Here is a 22,206-nt window from a genome sequence, read left to right as displayed (position 1 = left end):
CTCTCTGCATGTGTGAAGATTAATTTCCCCTCACGCCAACTGTAGAAGTGTTCCTGTGCTATGGTGTACAAATCCCAGTGCCATTACTATTGACAGAGAATATGCTCGTTGTATTATATATACATTAACTTGCCCTTCAACTGTCCCAATAGTTAACACGCCTGGCATCTTTCAGACACTGACTTGTTTTAGGCAGAATGGCATTCTGTGCAGCAGAGCCTAGCACTGCTGAACCCAGCACCCCTGACAGGTTACAGTCTACTGGCATGCACATTTAAAACCTGCTGTCATCTTTGAAATTCAGCTATGGGATAGGCATTTTAGAACCTCTCTGATATTTAAAATTTACATGCATGATAAACAAAATTACCTTAAGGAAGTATATTAAGCACTGCCTGAACTGCAGATACATCCTTGCCTAGTCCAGACTTGGGAGCTGCTCTTGTCATCACTCCCAACAGCAAGAGACAAACTCTTTTGAACACTCCTCCCTTCTCTTTCCGCAGGAAGATTGTCAGAAAAGACATTTTATTGTCCAAAGCATAATTGTTTTGCTTAGGTACAAGGCACACTTTGTACATGAATAAAGACATTAAAGATGCACAACAGATATTTGCAGTATGTTTTATAAACGCAAAACTATGTAATACTTAAAAGTGGTTGATTTAAAAAAAAAAAATTTCTGCACATGCTGAAGGCATAGCCTTTATATTTGCCATTAAAGTGCTATATTTTTGAGGAATACTGAATTTGGTAATGCAAAGAGATGATGAACTAAGCCTGCATTTCCCTATGATATGTAGCTCTATGAGATAATATCTGGTTACTGAAAGAAAAGTGTAATCCTATTAAATAGAATTTGTAAAATTCTGTTAAAATTGTATCATTTACCAAGAGCAGCAATTCTCAAGTGGAAGGCTGTTATTCTCTGGAGGGCTCCAGAGAAGGCCAGTCACCAGCTGCTAGCTCATCTTTGCTTTCAGCTGCTCAAATCTGTAATAATTTTTTTATGTGACTATTTCACAACTGCATCTGCTGCCGTTGCTCTAAACTCAGCAAGGAACAGGGAACAGTAGGACAAAATTGTTTCTATCGTGAATCGAAGGACACAACTGCCCATGGAAGCCTTTCTGGAATAAATTATAGGTCTACAGGGAAGAAGGTAAGTCTCTTGTGGAGAGCAATAACCATTTTAGAAGTAGCTTCACATGACTGCAGTTGGTACAAGTTGAGCAATTTTTGCAATCTCTACTTTCTGATTGAGAGTAGCGACACTGGGGTTTTCACTGTCCATGGAATTCAAGATGAGAATACACAAAATAGTGTCTTAATTCCTTAGATGCCTCTCATTCTGGAAGAGAAACAAATCCAGGACACTGGTGTGAAAAAATAAAAACAGCAACTTTACAAAAGGAATGCTACTTTTATTTTCAAATGCTGTAAAAAGCCTCATATAAATTTTTATAATGCTTCCATGTAACTTTCCCAACCACAACTAACGAAACAGTCTAGGAAAAATATAGCAGTTGCCATTTTGACTCCAAGAACGAGCTGCTGTAGTATATCAACATTAAAAGGACAACGTACAGTATGTTACAACGCTTGTAATTGCTCGTATTATTGAAAAAGTGAGAGCACTTCCTAAGCATTAGAGTATAACCGGGCTAAACTGCAGTATTCCCTACTTGCTGTTGCAGAGGAGGAAAGTCACCTCTTTAGAAGGAGCCGACAACACCCTTTGTACTGCTTATGCCCATTTATCTTAGTAGTGTGGAGAGCTTTCAGCAAGCCCCTTTGCACTTAGGTGAATTCACCCACGTCAGATGCTATTATTCCATACTGTATCCAACGGCTCAGGTGTTTAACAATTGACCTATAAAAATAACACTTATATAACTCTCCAGCAAGGCAAATTTAACAGTGCAAATGCAGTATCAACAAAATTTGATTTCTGAATGCTGGCAATTTTTTAAACTCCTTTTGCACATGAAACAACTTCTCCTGATGTCCTGTACCTAAGGCCACTCACTCACGCTGATTGGAGATGGAACAAAGTGCAAAAGCTCGGCTGCGTTTCCCAATCCAAGCTTCCTCCCCAGTTTCAGGGTATTCAGATCCAGAATTTGGATTCAGGCTCACCACTTCCATCGATGCACTCAAGTTTTCCCTGCTGGAATAGGTTAACTTCCCAGCAAATCTCTAAGAACAATTTGCATACACAATTCCACATTTTAACAAAAGTTAACAAAACATACTTCCAAAAAATAAATTTTCACATGGTTGCAATCATCAAGCCATTTCAGGATCTTTGGTACTCCAAGAATAAGAAAAATAAATGGCACAGTGACAAACATCGCCAAAGGAAAAAACACAACCATCCAAAGGAATAAGACAAACATAACAAAACAAAAGATATGTTGCACTTCCATTTTTTGAAAGCCAGTGTAGATTAACCTTCTGTTCTCTTTAATCCATTTACAGTATCACAGTTTCACCTTTAAAAAAAATTCTATCATCCTAAAAAGCAGTAGTTAATATTTTGTTTAACTTGACTTACTGATTAAAATAACGCTGTTTAAAAAAAAAAAAAAACAACAACAAAAAAAACCACTACCACAGTACAGGAGTTTATGCTAAATAGGCTGCAGGCTGTTTCCCTATGGATATAACTCCTATGTGAGCACTGATATGATTAATCATCTGCAATTTTAAATGAGTATTATCTTTAGTGTTACAAATATAAGGGTTGAGCTTTTTCCCAAGTTTGTAAACCAGTGAGTATGTACAGACACAGTTGTTTAATAGATAGCTTTAAATTAAGTGTGTATTTATCTCCCCTCCCCCAAACCCCACAGGAAAAAAAAATCGCCAGTATTACTGAGCATTTGCAGTTTCCATGAAACTTATCTTGTCTTAGCAAGTTCAAACAAAGACTTCTTTTTTTGCTACGGTTACTGTGGTCTTTTGAAATGTGTCGTTTGCAGGAATTCCACCTCTGGTGCACATAGTGCCCCATGAATGAGATTGGAAATTAAAACTAATAAAAATTCGCTTTTAAATAGCAGTGTCCTTTGAGGCCAAGTTTGAATCTTGGCTATTTTCTGCCCAAGCTCCTCACTCTTGGTAGAATGGATTGAAGGCCTTAGAAAAGAAATTTCCTTTTCTGAGAAGCTTCAGAAGCTGGTAGGGCACTGGCAGAAAGAAGTCTGAAAGTGTACAGGTGGATTTAAGGGAATTACTGTTTTTGGACAGTCTTTGGATGGATACAGGTTGAGCTTCACTAAACTGACAAGGCTAAGAACAACACTGGAGAATTTCTGAGGGATCTTGCCCCAACAGCAGTAAAGGGGTGTTAATTAGTGTAAGGTCTGGGAAGAAATACTGGGATATCAGTGAGCTGTTCCCAAGTAAGTGCAGCATTTAGGCAAAAGTTTAGCTTAGCCATGTTCTGATATAACACTATATAAATGGGATGGACCCTGAGGCACTGGCTACTCCTCTTTGATGAGCTGAAGACTAAAATTTTTTGTAGAAATGCAGTATAAATAACAGATATTAGATGCTTGAAGGGAAACAAAATGTTGGAGGAAACTAAAGCCCTTGAACCTAGTAGCTGTTGGATCGGGGAAGACTACATGCACGTCAGTAAGCTACCGATGCACAGAAATCTTTCTGGTAAATGATCTTTTATGCAGCAGATGAACACCCCAGTGTGTTTTTAAAAGCATAAAAATAATTCAGAACAGCTGATACCACGGTGCCTAACAGCAATAAATATTTCTGTAATGGCTTTATAAATAGTCACTTCCATTTTGCTGCAAAAGCAAGTCTAATGGAGTCTTTCCTACTGTATGCCAAAACATCCTGTGCTTCACTCCGACGGGTGTTGCAGAGGTTTTAGAGTGCCCTTCACTTGCGTTCAGAGGAGGAAGACAGCAACAGTGACTCTGCTTGTTCAATTACTGGGGAATTGTTCATTGCTGTAAATCTCTTTTGTAACCAGAAAATGACCAAAGGTCCCTACTGTATTGTGATAGATTCAAAGTAGTGCAGATAATATGCTAGTATAGGCAGAGATATAGATAAATTTGCCAGCAACCAAATAACTGCAAACTGTTCGAGTATAATTCAGTTCTGAACTGCTGCTGGGCTGAGAAGCAAAACCATACCCACCATATGGGGGGATTTCTGCTTCAGTTTCCTTGACCTAGGAGAAGGAGACCCATCTCTGCTCTCAGTTTGTCACCATCCTGCAGACTGGGGAGAATAGCATTTAGATGCTCTGCCCAATTCAGTCATAGTTGTTTGTGGATCCTGGAAACTGGGCTGCAGACTCAGCTGATCCTTGGTAATCCCACGGTCCACATTAGACGGAGGTACTAGAAGAAGATGGAGCCCACAGGAGAGTCTGAGTCTAGTGGGGTGCTCCATTTCCTCTGGCTTGGCAGAGGCTGCTACGGGGTATTCTGGAAAGAAAAGGCTAGAGCAGGATCCCTTCTGCCTGGGACTTCTTAGGGAGGCAAAAAAGAAAAAGCAGCAATTTGATTACTTTTCTAGAATATGTTTTGCAGAGATAGAAAAGACTATTTGAATTATGAGTAGCAAAAAGATGATCTGCCTTACAACAGAGGCAGGAACGCAGTCCTGGAAACTCTGCCAACTTTAGAGAACTTAGTATCAGAAAAAAAATTCCCTTCTGTTAAAAATCTTTATCCTTTTTATTCAGATTCCTTTTTTCTTCTGAATTTCCCAACAGGTATCATCATCTTAAAATATAATACCTATCACCTATCATTTAAAGCAGAAATACCACTAAACAGATCGCAGGGACTGTTTCACCACCACACACAGGGGAGAAGGGAAGAAAGAGAAGAAGGGATGACCAGCTGATAAAGCCCTCCAGTGGGGAGGAGCGAGGGCAGGCAGGGTACAAGTAGGACCCAAGGACACTGCCATTTAAAATAATCCAATGTTGCCACACTGGGGTATCTGCAGACCATAACTGGAACACCCTTGAGCAACTGCTCAGAGCATTTTGCAGATGTGGGCAATAGTTTTTTTTATACTGCATATCTAAAACCCACCAGGTAATCAGTATAATAACAATGCTGCATAAAATGATATTTTTTACTCCTGTGTGGATTAGATGGTTTACAGTACAAACAAAGCCACAGTACAGAGAGGCATAATTAACCGTTATACACACATAGGCAGTGCAGTTACAAAGGGATGTACGTTCCTTTTATTCCAGTACCTTTGTATAATAAAGTTAACAAAAATATTCTAATATTAAAAAAAAAAAAAAAAGCCAGCTGGCACTGCCAACTAATTCCTGTAGTAGTCTTAGAAATCCTAATCCTGTAGAATTTCCTTGTGAAATTGATGCGCACCAGAGTCAATGTATTGATAACTAACGCCAAGCAGGTCTGGTGATGCAGCTACCTGAGGTTTGTATTTTTATTTCTTTTGTGGGTTTGTGTTTTGTTTCACAACTTCCCGGCTTTCATGTAGGAAGGGATCGAGCCACGCTGTGTGAGCCCTTCAAACCTCTTGTAGGTATAATTGAGGAAAACCCAGTCTTTGGATTTGTAGTCAGGTTCCGTTGTGTTTGGCACTAGAATTCAGAAACAGAAGTAAAAACAAAACAATTAAAAACAGCGTTGCTTCTGAGAGGACTTTTCACAGAGCACATAAACAGTCCTAAACTCTTATTTTCCTAGTCAGCAGGAATTCCTTGAAGAAATCCTGGTTTGTTTTTTTTTTTGTTGTTTTTTTTTTTTTTTTTTTAAGTATGTCTACACACTGTAACAGGCTCCCATACCCTGACAGGAACCTGTAACACACCTACAGGATATATAATTATGAAAAACATAACATTTAGGATGCTCCATGCCCAACAAACCCATGTATACATATCGTGTTATCCTCACCACAAACAGAAGAAGAAGATATATCCAAGTTCTCCCAAGAAAATTACACGTACCACACAAATATTACTCTTCCAGGACTTCTTCCCTGCTTATAGCTTCAGCGAGGCTTGTTCAGCCTCCTTTTATTTTATGAACAGCCTGCATGGCTGGCGTGCTGCACTCCGACATTCACTGCAGTGGGCTTCTATAATTTAGCTCTCTAGTTGCTGCTTTTAGAATTCTGTAACAATATTTTCAACTCAAGATGCCAAAAACACCAATATGAATGTTCGTATCTAGACATACAATTTTCAGTGATACAGTGGGTCTGAAATGCCAAAACCAATACAAATGTACTTGGCATTACCCAAATATGGACTTAAATAACTAACTTAGGTACTGGAGATTGATTGCTTTTGCATTAAAAAGGACAAACTTCTTTGCCATTAAATAAAAGCCATTTCAGAAAAAACCCAAACCAAACAGCTTTTTGATAATTCTTATGGTTGTTAGCACATCTACACTTACCTGTCATCAATTAATCATTGTTATATATCTGCCTATCTTTAAGCCATTAATAATTAATTGAAAACAGCGGGAGCTGGGAGAATTTGGCATGTCAGAGAATGAAGCCTTTTATGTATAAGAATTTCCTACTGATTGCCAAAAGAAATTAACAATGATTTGTAGAGCCACTCAGGTTCATAAATCACTATGTTAAATAATTATCTATCTGATAATTTTTGAACATTTATGTTTGGCATGACACTCAAAATTCATTGAAGATCAAAAGCAAATCAGTGCATAATGTTTTACCACAATTTGGTTAGACAGACTGTATGGTAGAAAACTATACTGGTTTTGTGCTCACTATACATGTGAACCATTTTTACTAATAGATTTGACTGTTAAAATCTGTGGGTGGTTTTTTTTTTGTTTGTTTGTTTTGTTTTTCTCCAAAGGTCTAAGGAAGTAGAAGCTATGAGAGATTATAGGTTTACAGTTATATTTGAAAGAAAATCTCTAGATCAAATCTGTATATTACCTTGATTAGGATATCAGAAAAGTGAATATAAACAACAACAACAAAAACATCTGTGGAGTATCCTGGCATGCCATACACAGAAATTTGGCATTTACAATGGCAGTCTCACCTGGCTGTAAAATATCAGATTCAGGAAATTCATCGAAGTTGGAAGTATCATCAATACTTTTGATTTCTATAGGGATTGCAGCTGGTCTTTCCCTGCAGATAGAAATAAATGCCAGAATAGTGAATATTGGGAAAAGATACCTTAAGTTCCAGTGATGTTTAACATAGCTTTTTACAGTTACAACATCCCTTTAATTTAAAGCACAAAAGTTCCACTCAGTCAATTAGATACGTACACGCCTGTTTTCTGACATGAGGAGATTTATTGGTTTCCTATCTACCATTAGTATCTTCTTGGCAAACTTGGGGAAAACAGTTTTCCCATTAACTGAAACAGCATTCCACACTTATCTGCCATATAGCTATCGCTACGATCCTGGTTGTCATCAAGAACCACTGTGGTTACCTTCGTTTCATAAACCCAGCCAAGCAGGATTTTACTTGCATTTGGAGCCATCAGACGTGTTGCTTTACAATTCTAACGCTCATTTGGACCTCATCCAAATACCTTTCAACTGTAGCTCCTATTTCTGACCCTCAGTTGCCAGCATCTCTCATCCAAAATGAGTTGGCTCTGACATGTTACTGCTTTATCAGTGCAACAATTAGGCAGCCCTTTAAGAAGTTTTAAGGTGGCTTTCCAAGTTGCTTAGTGATTCGTCCCACGAAAGCATTCAAACTGGAACATGGCACTGTGGGAAAGTCATTAATTTACAACTGTAAACTTATTACGGTTGTAATTACTACAATTACAATTAAATCCACTTCTGGGTGGAATGGGGAAACCATTTTGCCACGTTGCCCAATGTGGTGTGAATAGATATGTCACTGCTGTTGCTTATTAATGTTTCCCACACTGACAAGGTAAGTTAAATGAGGCTTTCTGCACCAGAGGAAAGGAGAAGTAGAAGAGCTGGACAATCACATGCCCACAGTATGGATTTTCACATAGAAAAGTGCAGTATTACCGAAAAAGTAGACTACCTCAAACCTTAAAAAGGGCTGAGCAGTAGTTATTATTTCAGCTGAAAATGTCTGTGGTCCCACCAAAGTCTGCTCTAAAGGTGTTACCACTTTGGGTACGTGCAGATGTAGCTCAGCATCTGCACGCCCAAGCTCAGGCTGGAACTGGTACAGCTGCTTCGGCCAGGTCCTCTACCCAGGCTTGGCCCAGCAGAATTTGGCCACAGAGGCTGCCACTCCGAGGTGAGTCAGTGCCTCTGCCCAGTGCTCTGTAGACATACCGGTTCACTCAGGTGTAGTATCTGCAGCGTGCAGTAAAGACATGCCCTGTGTTTTCCTCCTACTCGCTGCCTCTCCTCTTCATTCATCTATTTCCCCTGCATTTTTGGAATAGTTTGCTTTTCTCGTGCTCCTATTACAAAAAAAGTCAATTATAGCAATAGCTGCAGAGCCCAATTACTACTGGAAGAGGAGCTCTCTGCTGATACCAGCGCATACATCAGGAATAACACAGCCACCCTACCACAATTTCTTTCCATCCTGGGCACTCTGGGGCAATCTGAGGCATCTCAGACAGTTAAACTCTTAGCAGGTCTATGAATGTCAGCAAGGCCTGAAAACCTTCACTGACACCCACCTACTGCTGGTAGTTGCCTTTCAAAATAAGAGATAAATTGAAAATAATTATCCTTGACATCACAGTGCATGAAATTCTTGCTTTCATGGCTTTTATTCTCTCTATAAAATGTGTATCAATATATATATACCTGATATGTCCCCAGTCCACTCCTTCAAAAAATGGATGACTTTTTATTTCCTCTACTCCATTACTACCAATTCTATTTTCTGAGTCAATACAAAACCTGAAAAAGTGGAAAAAAGAAAGGGAATGTTACAATAAATGCAGAGAGGAGCAACAGCAAATAAAACTGCCATGGTATCCTGCATCAGGAATTTGAGGAAGTTCTTTCAAATTGTTCCATCACTTGGGGTAATGTAAAAGCAGCCCGTTGCATCTAGGAGAGAAGGGAAATAGTAGAAGCAGAATATTGCTAGGGTCCCAAAATAAAAAGCCATGACGACTGTAACTTACACCTTTTCTAAACTGTTGCATCCCATCCTCAAGGTTTGTGAAAACTTGCTGCAAGTTCTAGCCCTGGAAGATTAGTTTGGAATGGAGACTTAAACCCCTACCACTGAAAACTCCTCTGCATGTTCTCAACTATTTAAAATCCACGTTTCTAAGTCAAACTAACAGGAACAGATACACTAAGTGAAATACAACTACCCTCTGATGTCACAGTTCGGAACTACAATGAGACAACAGGCACATTCAAAACATGCCATGGTCCACAGCATACCCTATTCTCCCTGTCACCCTCTCTTCCCTCTCCTTAGAGGTCCAGGTGCTGGTGGTTCAAAGCCCCAAGACCTATTTCTGATATGGCCCAGCTGCATAACCTCGGCTCAGACTCTAGAAGAAATTGTCAATTTGTGAGGAAGTCCACAGAGTCAAGGAAGAAGAAAAAGGTGAAATTGGAGACAGAGCTAGGACTGTTGAGATGGGGACTGTTACCTGCTCAAGTAGGCAAGAGGAAAAACCAACAAGGAAAAGTATAAAATCCTAAAGGAAAAAAAAAATAGGGAGGTGGAAGCTCTCTGACAGCAACTCAGTGACATCAGGGTTTTGTTCCAGGGAGCAGCAGAGAGGCTGACCCTTCTCCTCCGGACTGACGCCTGCCAGGACTGATGCCTACCTGGCTGGAAAAGACACTGAAGTATCTCATCAAGGAGATGGTGAGCATACCAATGCTTAGCCTAGGAGTTCATTAAATCCTAGCTATCTTTTGTACGTGTTAGCAGAGATATAACTGCTTTATATTTTTATACTGTCCTTGCAGTCTCTTTGAGGATGGCAAAAGGTGTCAACAGTGACACAAAGAGGGAGGTTTACAATAACAGGAAAAAACGCCCATGTCAAACAAAAAGCTTGGTCTTGCCAAGTGTGGAGTCACCTGACAACCTCCTGGAACTGAGGAGCACTTGGCAGCATGGGGATGTGGGCCTCCTGTTGCTCTAAAAGTCAGCTGGCCTTTGTTAAATGAAATCCTGTTTGCCTAGATGAGCAAAGCCTCTGGTTGTTATCCTGAACTCATCATCTCTCCTCACGATCACATCATCCAGAAGGCACTTTTCACATCAATACATTTTAATACAAAAAAGGTCACCTTCTCACTAGTTAGTGAAATTTTCAGCAGGTAATTTAGTAATGCAGCAAGTTAGACTATAAACTGTCTCCAATTATAGACTGTAATGTACTTTTACTTGTAGTTGAGTGTCACTTGAGAAAAAAACCTGCTTATATTTCTACTGCAGCCCAGCCAGTTGGTTGATGCCAAGTACCAATAATAGACCTCAAACCTTGTAACAACAGTTAGCCAGACCAGGTCTCAGGATTTGTCAGGCTTTGTCTGAACTTGAGCTTATTTTAGTTTGGTTTTAAAATAAAGAAAAATAAAGAAACTTTGGTTTTGTCTGCAACTGCCTTTAAGTTGAAATATATATAGTCTAACTTGTCCAAGCTGCAATGGACAAAATACCTCATTTTAGTCGATTGTCTATAATTAAAGATGTTTTACCCTAATTTAAATCCTTCCATATATGGAGCAAAACTAATAAATTAAAGTAGTCATTGTATAAGTAAATTCATGAGCAAGACATGTTAACAGATAAACTGCCTGAAACATCTAAAAATGCCCCCAACGCAGCCAAGACTGAGGAGGAAGAAATCCTCAGCAGCAACACTGCACCCTTTCCAGCAAAGAACTTAGGATGCTGACAACACGCAGGAGAGATTAAGCAGAACACTACAGAAACAGATACTGAAAACATAATAAAACTGTTATACACACTTATTAATGAGGATTAGCAATAATTAAATAATTTGAATTGTAGTATCACTGTAACTGGATTAAGAATAACTGCTTGTAGTATTTGCTACTGGAGCACTGCTTGGACTAATAATAAATGCTAGTTCTTGGCTCTGCCAATGAAGTACGTTCCCCTTTTTGCCTGTTACAAAATTGTGTAAGCTTGTAATATTATCTTTGGGGGAAGGAGGAAAAAAGAAAAAAAAAAAAAAGCCAAAAACCACCCCTCCCTCTGCCCCCAAACCTCCCAGGACAAGTGAGCATTTCTGCCTGACCTTGACACCAAAACCCCTCACAAAAACTTCAATGCAAACTAAATGGATTAAAAACTGGCATTTTGGAAAAAGTGAGTAAATCCAAAACATCCAAAGATTTCTGTTCAGTGCATTAAGTGCTGGCAGGTGGTTATTTTCTAGTTCCCTCTGAGAAGAGAAAAAATTGTATTAATCACTTTTATTCTTTTTTTTTTTTTTTTCAGCCTGCTCTGTTTCTCCTGATACCGTGGTACATATCAAGATCATTACAGCTTATTCCTTCATGTTAAACAAATGGCAAAGGGAGAAAGACTAAAAAAAAAAAATTAAAAAAAGAAAAAAAATCCATCAAGGGTGGCAACACAGAAAAAACCAACTTTAGCTCCAATCTAAAGCTTCTTTCATGCAGAACTGAAATTTAACCTAATGGAAGATGACTACGTCTAGGTAAGTGGCCAGAAGTGGGCTTTTGTTACTGACCTTAGAATTAAATCCTTTGCTTTCTCTGAAATGGGCACCTCTGGAGGAAATACCAATGTTTCTTTCCAGTTCATAACTTTCCTATAAGTTTCTTGTGGCGTTTCTGAGCAGAAAGGTGGATACCCTGCACAAACAAATAGAAAAATTAACAAGCTTTTCCCAGAAAAGGAAAGTGACCCGGGCCTCTGCTTTTGCCACTGCTCCCAAATCTAACAAGTAGTACTATCCAAAAGTTTTCTCTGTTGCAATGCAACATTAAGGTTATTTTCTTACTTCCAAGTAATGAGACTGAACCTCAAAAACATTTAATAGCGAACAGTTATTCACTGAAACAACTAACCGAAGCATTGTATCTCTTGCTGTCTTCTTGGAAAGGTGGGAGAACTTCAAAGTATTCTGGAAGCTGAATTTGGGGCTTACTTCAGGTAGGAACTGAACAAAATTCTGGTACCTCCACTATGCAGGAGATCAGACTCGGTGAACTAACGGACCCTGTTACCTTTGAACGATTCTTAAGTTGGGGTCTTCAACATACCTATTAGCATTTCATACATAATCACTCCCAAAGACCACCAGTCACACAGCTTGTTGTACCCAGTCTGCATAAATACTTCTGGTGCAATATAGTCTGGGGTTCCAACAGTAGAATATGCCTGGAGAAAAAAGAATAAACTCTTTAAAAGATAAATACTACATTTTAACACTTTGCAAAAGCTTTTCCTGGGGATCCACATATAGGATCTTGTTATTTGGATGGACAAGGATGCTTAATTTGAGAATTCACAGTATCTAAAATCCCAAGAACATTATTCTTTTACATGAGTAATCACAGAGAACCTTGAAAGTAAATGGAAATCATCCTCCTAAATGTGAGCAAATAATAGAATATTCCCACTGCAATATCAGAAGGTCATCTTAGCTAAAGTTTCAGGTAGCCGCATTACTAAAATACCCAAGAAGTTCTGTTGTTGTTATGGTTGTTTTTTTAAAAAAGAGATAGCCAGTGGTAGATTCCCATGTGTGACACTAATGATACACTAGCTGTTCCATGTATTACCTTGTCTTTATTGCCAAATTAATTTGAGCTCTTACTGGACCCAGGCTCCATCCTTTTAACCTTTTAAATGTGCAGCCTAGATGATTCTGGCTAATGACTAAATCTTGAGCTATTTGGGAACTTCTCCTTACTGGATGGAAAATTTTGAATGGGGCAGGGGAGGGAAGAAAAAACCCAAAAACCCCCAAAACCAAAGTAGTCCACCAAAACCAGTTTTGCCAAAAAAATCTTTTACTTTCATTTGTCTGACCAGAAACAAAATACTTCATTTTATTGAACAGAGCTGAGTCATTTAGTATTGAACCAATGGAAAACCAAGAATATGGCTCCTTTTCAAATAGTGTTGATACAGGCTGTCATTTTGGCCTTTTATTCTCTCTGTTGGACCGTCTCATGATTCATCTAGCTTCACCACACAGTTCTGCCACATCAGTCTTTACCAACCTGGAGATGTAGTCTTTTCAGGGATCTAACTCCAAGCAGGAGTAAAGGTGTGAAATACAGCCCCTATGAGGCAGCATGATTGCAATGTAATCTTATTATGTCTCAGGAAAGAAAAAACAACCCAAAAGATTTTTGGGAAAACTGCAGCATATGACTTTTTAAACCGTGTATGCAAAATAAGAAGTTCCAAAATTTGAAAACTGAGGTTTTTGCAACTGCTATTCAGTGAAAGTCACGAGCAGGGCTGAAATTCTGAAATCCCATGGCAGGCAGATACTTTCCTTTGATTCAGTTAATGCCAGAGCTCCCTTTATTACTTGTCCGCCCTTCATTATAAACCCAGGCCGCAGGACTCCAGTGCCAATACCCTCCACTGCCTTTCCATCATATTCCCATTCAGCAGAGGGACAAACAAGTTTTCCCCACAATTCTCTGAAAAAGAACCATGCAGCTACGCATCTTCTGATGCTGAACTGCAGGAATTAAACCCAGGAGTTCACACACAGTGTCAATACCAGGTCAGTCTAGGAGACAAACTCAAGATACAGCTCTGCTAAGCAGTTGCTGACACCTGAGGTTAGTTAGTCCAGATGCTCATAAGGGAAACAAAGAGCAGGGTCTTGCTAGTCACAGCTCTGAAAACAGACAGACAAAGCAACACTGATCTCTGAGCTATTCCACAACCAGAATCACTAGACCACCTTCTTTTGAGTTATTTGCAATTTGGGGAGCTTGAAGAGAGCGACATCTGTAAGGGATGAGGGCCTTTCAGTTTTTTAAAAAACAGTAGCATTTATGCTGAGTTTTTATTTAACGTTTTCTGTAAATAGTTTACAAGAAAAAAAATTATACATAATTTTATTAACTCACCAGCTGTCGCCTGTTCTTCTTCCATGTTTCTGCTTTTCTCTTTGAGTTCATATTCTGAAATGCTAATTTACAAAATAGTTATTAGATAATAAATGCATTTGTGAGAATTAAAAGAAAAGATTGATAACATTCTGTTTTCAAAGAATAACTATTTTGTATCTTTAGAATGCTTTAGTCTAGAAACAAATACTTGATTATAACTGGAGATGGGAAAATGAGTAACTACTGTCCAATTTGCAGCTGAAACTCATGTAAGTAGGACACACAATCAGCAATTCTAAATTAGAACTTGCTAAAAGTTTTACAGATTGATTTGAGATCAGCAGCACTTATTGTTGCAGCTGGCAATGTATATTCAGATATGGGCAATGGTTTTTTAAGCAACAAGTGGAGGATCCAAGAATAACTGCAGAGGAATTTTACATTTGTAGAATAAAACACTAATGTGGATGTGTCAACAAGGCATGGTGATGAACAACTTCACTCTTATGAAAAGCTTCATGAGATTGTTACTGACTTCAGTAAGTCAGCACACGAAACCTATGTCCCTTCTGAAAGAGTGTTTCTGTAACTTCACTAACATTGTTATGAAAAATACATTAAAATACAGATACATTACATTACGTGTATTTGTATCTGTGTACAAATGTGCAAAAATACATTCACACTGCAGAAATCAAAATTTCTTTCCTGTGAAACGCTTCCATGTCCTGGGGAACATGCATTTCCAGTTTTCCAACTACATGCAATCAGCCTGACCAATCTTGCTTAACCCAGCAGAAATAAATTATGATGTGGCACAACTGCAGCTCAAAACTACTCAGATGTTTAACTAGGACACCTTATACTTACAGAAGTCACTTGGCGGGTTGTGTGTAAGGTTCCTGTAAAACTCTGTTCTGTGAGCTTTCTTTAAACCTGTGCATAGCCCAAAATCAGAGAGTTTCACATGACCCTAAAAAAATCAAGAGAAGATAAAAACATAATTTAGAAAGATAGTGCTCGAGAAAGAAAGTTTTAATAACTGCACTTGCTTTCTCAGGCCATCATGGACTCACACAGGACTACCTAATCCAGGACAAGTAGGCAAATGATCTCTGAATCTTGATGTACTGTGAGAGAGTGTTTTCTCTCAAAAGGGTTATTTTGCCCTCTGGGAATGGTTACATCTACAATTCTGCAACAGCTGAGGGCAGATAATTTGCCTGTTTTTTTGTTTTGAACTGGATACCACTGAGACTAAGAAAGCCTCCAGGACAAAATTCCTTTGTTTTGTTTTGATGGTAACCTGTTTTTAATCAGGTTTCCAGACATCAATGCTAGATGGGTCTACAGATTGGTGCATGATGCTTACTGGGTCCGTTTCATGGCTCACTGTAGTCAGTCTAACAGACAGAGTGTTTCCACTGATAAGCGGGTAATAAACAAATGAGAACTGCAGGAATTGAACTGATCATTTAGCGTTGTCTGAATGTTTCATGCTTTCATTCATCTTGAAGTAACTAAGTGTATCTGTTTATAATGTGTATGAATATGAGCATCTTCTTACTTAAAAGGCTTTCCTTAAAAGGGTTAAAAGGCTTTCCAACAAAAAACAAGGGCAATTCTGCTTTAAGTATACTAGTGTTCTACAAGGAAAAGATAATGACCACTTTCTGCCTTTACTCCAGCTAGTTTAAAATCACTGATGTGGCACTACTGGTTCCCACCGATTAGCACCACTATATATGGCATTATCTGTAGACCGAGATGTTTAAAGCATAGGCAGTTTACATGCACATTACATGCCTTAGCATCCAGCAGAAGGTTATCTGGTTTAATATCTCTGTGGATGAATCCCAGCTGGTGAATAGCATCTATGGCCAGCACAGTTTCAGAAATGTAAAACTGTGTCTCCTCTTCTGATAAGGTGTCTTTCTTCATTAGCAAGGTCATCATGTCTCCTAATCAAAGAGCAGAAAATACAGCTTAGAAATCAGAACATTTTAATCACAAGGCTAATTCTACGTGAAACCCCAGTAGAATCCAAATTTAACCTTGTAACTGGCCTTTTAGCTACTAATTATAAAACTATGACTGCAAGGACCTACAAACCCAACACACTTTTTTAGTAAACTGGATGTAAAACTGTTGAAAATCCTAAATAGGAATTTTAGTGGGATAGCCCAGGAAGATACAGTGAATTTTAATGCACAATACATGTATTGCCTGTATTTACTAGCTTTGTGTATTGCATGTATTTACTAGCTTCAGCAGTAAAAAGCAGAACACTGGATCAGAAAAAGTATTTAATCCAAGTCTATTTTAATACCCCTCCATAACCTTTCTCCTTCCCCTAAAAATGAGGAGTGGTTACATTACTGGGACTTCCTTTAAAACAACATTAAAACAACAAATTACACAGCATGCTTGTATCTAACATTTTATGAAGCTGACAACAAAAGCTAAGGAAGAAGCACTTCTGTCACCTAACACCACAACATACAGCTTACCTCCAGGTAAGAACTCCATGATCAGGTAAAGATTTCTTTTATCCTGAAAGCTGTAAAACATTTTCACTACCCAGGCTCCATCCGCTTCAACCAAAATATCTCTTTCTGCTCGGATATGGGCCACCTAAGATTTTTTTAAAAAATATTACTATTAAAGGACAATTTAAATATTTCAACAAGGAACGCCATATTATATTCCTAGTCCTACAATATATTTTCATGATCTTTAATGAAGAAACTATTTTTCATACTCTTTTCGTACTCATATTTCTCATAGTTTTTTATGAGATCCTACAAAGTCCTCACAAAATGCCCAGCAGAAACCCACAGAAGTCAACTTAATGTTGAAAATAACTGTTCACACAACTTTGCAGAAGCAGTCTCTAGAAACACAAAGCATAGCTTCTTAAGCTGTTTCTGTTTGTTAGAAAGAACTGAAAAAGCTGGTGGAAAAGTGCAATTCCCTTTTTTACTATACCCTAAAATGAAATAGGAACATTCAAAAAAGTTACAGGGCTGACCATCACAGAGCTTTAGACGGCACTGCAAGCTCAGACAAAAATTCAATGTGCAACTCGAGGTGCAAATACTGACAAAATTCTTGGAAAAGGCCAGAGTTGGTCTTAAAGAACGCAAGAACCCAGAGGTAAAATTGTAGATGCATTATGATTACTGTCAGAAGTTACCACATTTCTCATATACGTATACAAAGAAACAAAAAACTAATAGCTACTTCTACACATATATCTCACAGTTTAAACTCGGCAAAATAAGCCTGGGGAATCTTCCCAAGAGTGACAGAGTGCCTAAACAAATGACTTCCTGCAAAACCCAATTCCTCCATCGCTGTGAAAAGAGAGAAATGCCGAATTTACATTACAGTGAACTACTGCCTAGTTCCCAAACCCACATTGTACACACAGCTGATGGTGCGTGAACTCCTTCCAGATGGTACACGGAGACTGCTCCTACATGCGTACGTGGCGAACCTTACTTGAACTGCAGGGCAAGTGCCTTGGCTAAGGGGGAACAGGGCTGGGATGAGTTTCAGCTCTTACAGATGACGGCAGGTAGCAACAAGCTCAATGGCCAGTATTAAAGCAGTGCAAAAACAGTAAGGGTCTTGAGCTATTTAAGGGGGGCAGGGGAGAAGGGAAGAGAAGATGGAGCCATTCCTCCAAGTGATGTGCATGAAGCTGGCCCAGAACTGATACGACCACCACTGCTGCTGATATGTTGGTCCCTGGCAAGTGAGTTTGGGAACATCTGACCTTGCTCAGGATATTCCAGTCCCAGTTGAGGCTTTAAAAAAATACATGGAGAGCTGCTACCCCATGAATTCACTGGAAACTAAGAGTAGTGGAGACTGGACGAGAGATGTGTGTTTCACTAGAATGTATACTCATCCTGAAGGAAAATGAAAGACGTAAGATTTTCATTATTCATACATCAGAAAGTAACTTTTGAAGTGAAAATATGTACCACTCTTCCAGCTTCGAGGGCTATTTCCAATAAGCAGCAAACAGAGTCTTCTGCATCTCTTCCCCAATTCTACTGGCCAGGAGCATCTTTACTTCTGTGTGTTCTTTCCACAGGGTTTCACGGGGCAATGGGTTCTCTCTCCGTAGCAGGCACTCCAACTTTTATTTATCTAGCTCTATCTGTTCTCATTCGAAAATATTTCTTTCCACCCTCCACTCCTCAATGTAGCTATAAAATATAATATTAAAACCTGGCTTAAAATACAGCCAGGATATCTCCTGGTGCTATCAGTCTTGAAAAATAATCTTAATTTTCTTGTATTTGTGTCCTATGTTGCTTTCCATTGAACAAACCAGGCAATGAAAATTAGAGCAGATAAACCCTCTCCAGGGAAGATTACAGTCCCAAACCAAATGGAGAGTGTGAGTTCAGCCTCCTTGCAACATCAGGTTATGAAATGGGGGCAGGGTTTCAATGAGAGGGCCACACACATCCTGGCTGCTGTGCAGAACGTGCTGCTCCTCTGCTTCCCTATATTCAGGGCATGGGTTTGAGGAGACAAAAAGTCTGCGCCAGGAAAAAAAAATGAAGTACAAGTACCACTGCAGGGAAATGTAATACAAGAGCAAATGATGGGTAAGGTTTGGACAGGTAAGGGAAGTCCTTTTTTATCTACCCTTTTGCTTGAGACATCCACACTTCATTTCTTTGCTTTGTGGTGCTAAAATACTCACTGTGTCCTACCAGAAATTTGCAGTGAATTGTTAACTAGAAAGTAAAAGCAAAACCCAAACCAAACTAACAAAACCAAAGCAAAACAAAACAAGACAAGACCCAACTAAAAAGCAAAACAAAGCCAATGAACAATGTGACATCTGTTGCTATCTAACCATCAAAAGATAACACCAAGTACTCTCAGTTTTTACTTTGGCAGAGTATTACTTTTCAAGAAGCACTTTCCTTGAAATGCAGTTTTACAGATTAAGTACTATAAGGTCTGTATTGATAAAGGAAGGGAGGGGAAAAAAAAATAATCTTTGTCACTATTCGAAATTAGTTGTAAATAAAACATTTTTTAAAATGCTGTTACATGACCTTATTTCCTAACTTCTATTTATTCTTTTGTACTGTGGTAGCAACTCCATAGATGCTTTGGGCTGCTATACCATTATTGGGGCTTTTGAAGGGGAAAATATGACCAAATAGTATCTGCCACAAAGAACTTCAGCAATTTTCTAGACAGCATAAGTTTGAAATCTAAGGGACTTATACAACACAAACCTGCTCTTTCTCCAGCATATCTGCTTTTCTTAGTATCTTCATTGCATAAATATGACCTGTATCCTTCTTTTGAACGAGGCGTACCTATAATGAGAAATATAACCCAATGAATCTTCTCCACCTCAGAAACTAGACCCCAGCGTGGAATCTACTGGAAGGCTCAAAATTGCTGGGCATGGACAAGTTCTTTTGTGAAACGTTTAAAAATACATGGAAAAAAGAAGTATTTCTACACCATGTGCAACACTAACACTAGTGATGAACAGATAGTTTGAAGTAGTTATTGTTTTAGGAAAAGTTAGCAGGCACACTAAATTCCAGGTAGCTGTGAGATTGCGTATGCTAAAATTCAGGAGCAGATACAACCGTGATGTGACACAGAGCAGAGAGAATGTTTACGGAGAGGAGCTGTGCAACTGCAAATACATCATTTCAGAGGGCCACATGGGCAACATCAGTTTGGGCTAATAGCAAGCTGTGGGAAACTAAGGGCCTTTCCAGGGGCCTTGAGAAATCGATGCACGTAATTCATTACTGGACTTATCACACTTGTACAGTTACTCAAATAGCTATTCTTCTGCAATAAAACTCCCCAACTGGAACTTTTATTCTGTAATTAAAATGTTTCATTTTAATGTTCAATCCAATTTTAATATCCTGTTCAAGCAAGAATGCCACAAACCTCCCCAAATGCTCCTCTTCCTATAACTTTCAAAGATTCAAAGTCATCCAAGCCAAGTCTAGTCCTCTTCAGTCGCAGAAACTCTGTTTCTTTGCGAGCATGTTGTGACCTGCGCAGTTTTTTCTAAGGAGACACATACACAGAAATTTGTAAGTCATTTGACAGTAGAAAGTCAAGATATACAATCTCCCTTCCTGTGAAGTATTCTCCCTCCCATTAGGATTACAGAGAAAATGTAAAAGGAGAAGTCTTTCTGAATTTCTCAAAATATGATCCACGAGCACGGTCTTTTATGTAGAGGCCTCAGGCCCAGTTTCACTTTTTTTTGGGGGGGTAGGATGTTTTTTTTTATTACTTAGCCATAAAGAAACAGTAATAAAAAATAATGAAAAAAAAAAAAATGGTTCAAACAAAGCACACTAGCTGAGGCAAGGACTCTTGTTTTCAGGTAGTGTGAAGGATCAATAAGAGCCGAAACTTGCACCCCACCAAAAACAGTGATGACAGGCAACAAGGAGCCTAACAGGTAGAGATCCAACTTACACTATCTATAGCAAAAGCCATTTGGTTTAGGGCAGGCAAACACTCAATATTTGAAAGAAAAATCTGTCCAAATCCTGTCATATATTTTGTTCTGTAAAAATGTCAATGGGATTCACCATGAAAGAAGACAAATGCCGACCTATGCTCCCAAAGATGCCGAGGAGCTCTCAGAGACTGCTAGCAAGACCCATCGATCAGGCACCTGCCAGATTTTGTACTAGGATGACAGTGTCCTTTAAAACCACAAGATGGCATTATGCACCCACACTCGCTTTTCCTTCTTCCCAGAAGTTACGGCAGACACACAAACTCAGAAATGACTGAGGCACTGTTCCTACTTATTTCTCTGCCTATCCTGAAGGCAGTACATGCAGCCATGGTGTGATAAACCTCAGAAAAGCAACTTATTGACCAAAATTCTGAGACATGCCAACTGGACAGAGATCCCTCCTCATCTGTATCCAAATGGAGCAAGGGTATCCTCAGTTTATTGTTTAAATCAAGAAAAAATGGTTCAGCATTTTGCTTTCCACCCTTTCTTCCAAGCGCATCTCACCTTTTTTTCTTGCCAAACATAATGGCAAACAATTTTCAATCTTTGAAAAGCATGGTATATACTTGCTGCAGCCATATGTCTCGTGACTAAGGGTGGCAGGAAAAGCCTTAGCTATTGCAAGTTATCATTCAAGCATATTCACAGCTTCCCTAATAAACAAGTTATTTACAGGGGCATCATTCATTAACAAAATAAAACTTTGTCATGCTAGCTCATGTAAGGTCCTCAAATGCTAATTTGAAGTAGTGGGACAAAAAAAAAGCAGTCTCTTCAAAGGTTACTTAAGTAGCATCTACCTCCTCGTCTGCGAGGCCTTCCTCTTCCATAGCCACTTCTAGCTTCTTCTGCCTGCGAAGGGGAGAAACAGGAGATTGCTTTTTTATTATTTATTAAAAACAAATATAACACTACAGCAAGACAATGCCTTTACTTCATATATTCCAGATACCAAAGAATTTGCCTCAAATGGAAATTTGAAGACCTACTGTCCACTCCATCCATTTACTCATTTGTGACCAAAGATGTTGAAAACGTGTAAGTGAATTTAAGCACATACTTACGTATTTGCAGAATTAGGCATTAAAGGTCCAAACATATAATCACTCTAATGACTTACACTTCTTCATATAATTTTGTTGAAGTAAGGCTGTTTTTATCAATTAGGATTACAAATCAGAATAAACATGTTTTTTTTCACCATTTCTATCTCAAGCTCTACCTCCAACACCTCAACTAGCTCCAGCTTTCACCCTCAGTCTCAGCCTTGCTGACCTCTCCTTGGTCACACACCTGGTCCTGCTCCCCTTACCCTCGTGCCAACTAACTCTACCCTCCCGGATTCGCCATCATCTCCTCCCAGTGTCCTGCCCAGGCCACGGCTCACCGGTCCCAGGGCTCCTCCAGCTGGTGCCATGCCAGGTTGGGAAGGTCTGAGCGGGAAATGAAACCTGAAACTCTACAGAGGTGGATGCTGCAGAGCTGCTGATGGGTGGTAACTTGGTTTTGTGTAAGGCAGTGGCTCGTGGTGTCTATTGGGAGTACCCCACAGATGGCAGGGGATCAGCACGTGGCAACATGTCTGCTGGACCCCTCTTTTTCCACCCGTGGGAT

At 39.2% G+C, this 22,206-nt stretch overlaps 1 protein-coding gene across 2 annotated transcripts in view; it reads right to left on the bottom strand.

Moving 5' to 3' along the window:
• Window positions 1-1,403: 1,403 nt before the first annotated feature.
• Window positions 1,404-22,206, bottom strand: part of STK38L (serine/threonine kinase 38 like) — a 54,399-nt gene continuing 33,596 nt past the window's right edge. For both annotated transcript variants that reach the window (XM_075161239.1, XM_075161230.1), the window contains exons 3-14: window positions 21,393-21,444; window positions 19,998-20,120; window positions 19,316-19,399; window positions 16,553-16,676; window positions 15,849-16,003; window positions 14,913-15,015; window positions 14,061-14,122; window positions 12,225-12,342; window positions 11,690-11,813; window positions 8,793-8,888; window positions 7,064-7,155; window positions 1,404-5,614 (exon numbers count right to left, since the gene is read on the bottom strand). In XM_075161239.1, the coding sequence (XP_075017340.1) occupies window positions 5,487-5,614; window positions 7,064-7,155; window positions 8,793-8,888; window positions 11,690-11,813; window positions 12,225-12,342; window positions 14,061-14,122; window positions 14,913-15,015; window positions 15,849-16,003; window positions 16,553-16,676; window positions 19,316-19,399; window positions 19,998-20,120; window positions 21,393-21,444 (1,261 nt within the window). In that variant the 3' untranslated portion in view covers window positions 1,404-5,486. The remainder of the gene's footprint in view (window positions 5,615-7,063; window positions 7,156-8,792; window positions 8,889-11,689; window positions 11,814-12,224; window positions 12,343-14,060; window positions 14,123-14,912; window positions 15,016-15,848; window positions 16,004-16,552; window positions 16,677-19,315; window positions 19,400-19,997; window positions 20,121-21,392; window positions 21,445-22,206) is intronic.

Source organism: Calonectris borealis, chromosome 1, assembly GCF_964195595.1.
Source record: "Calonectris borealis chromosome 1, bCalBor7.hap1.2, whole genome shotgun sequence".
Classification (NCBI taxonomy): domain Eukaryota; kingdom Metazoa; phylum Chordata; class Aves; order Procellariiformes; family Procellariidae; genus Calonectris; species Calonectris borealis.
The sequence above is the reverse complement of the archived record's forward strand: the minus strand, read 5'-3'. Positions and strand labels throughout refer to the sequence as shown.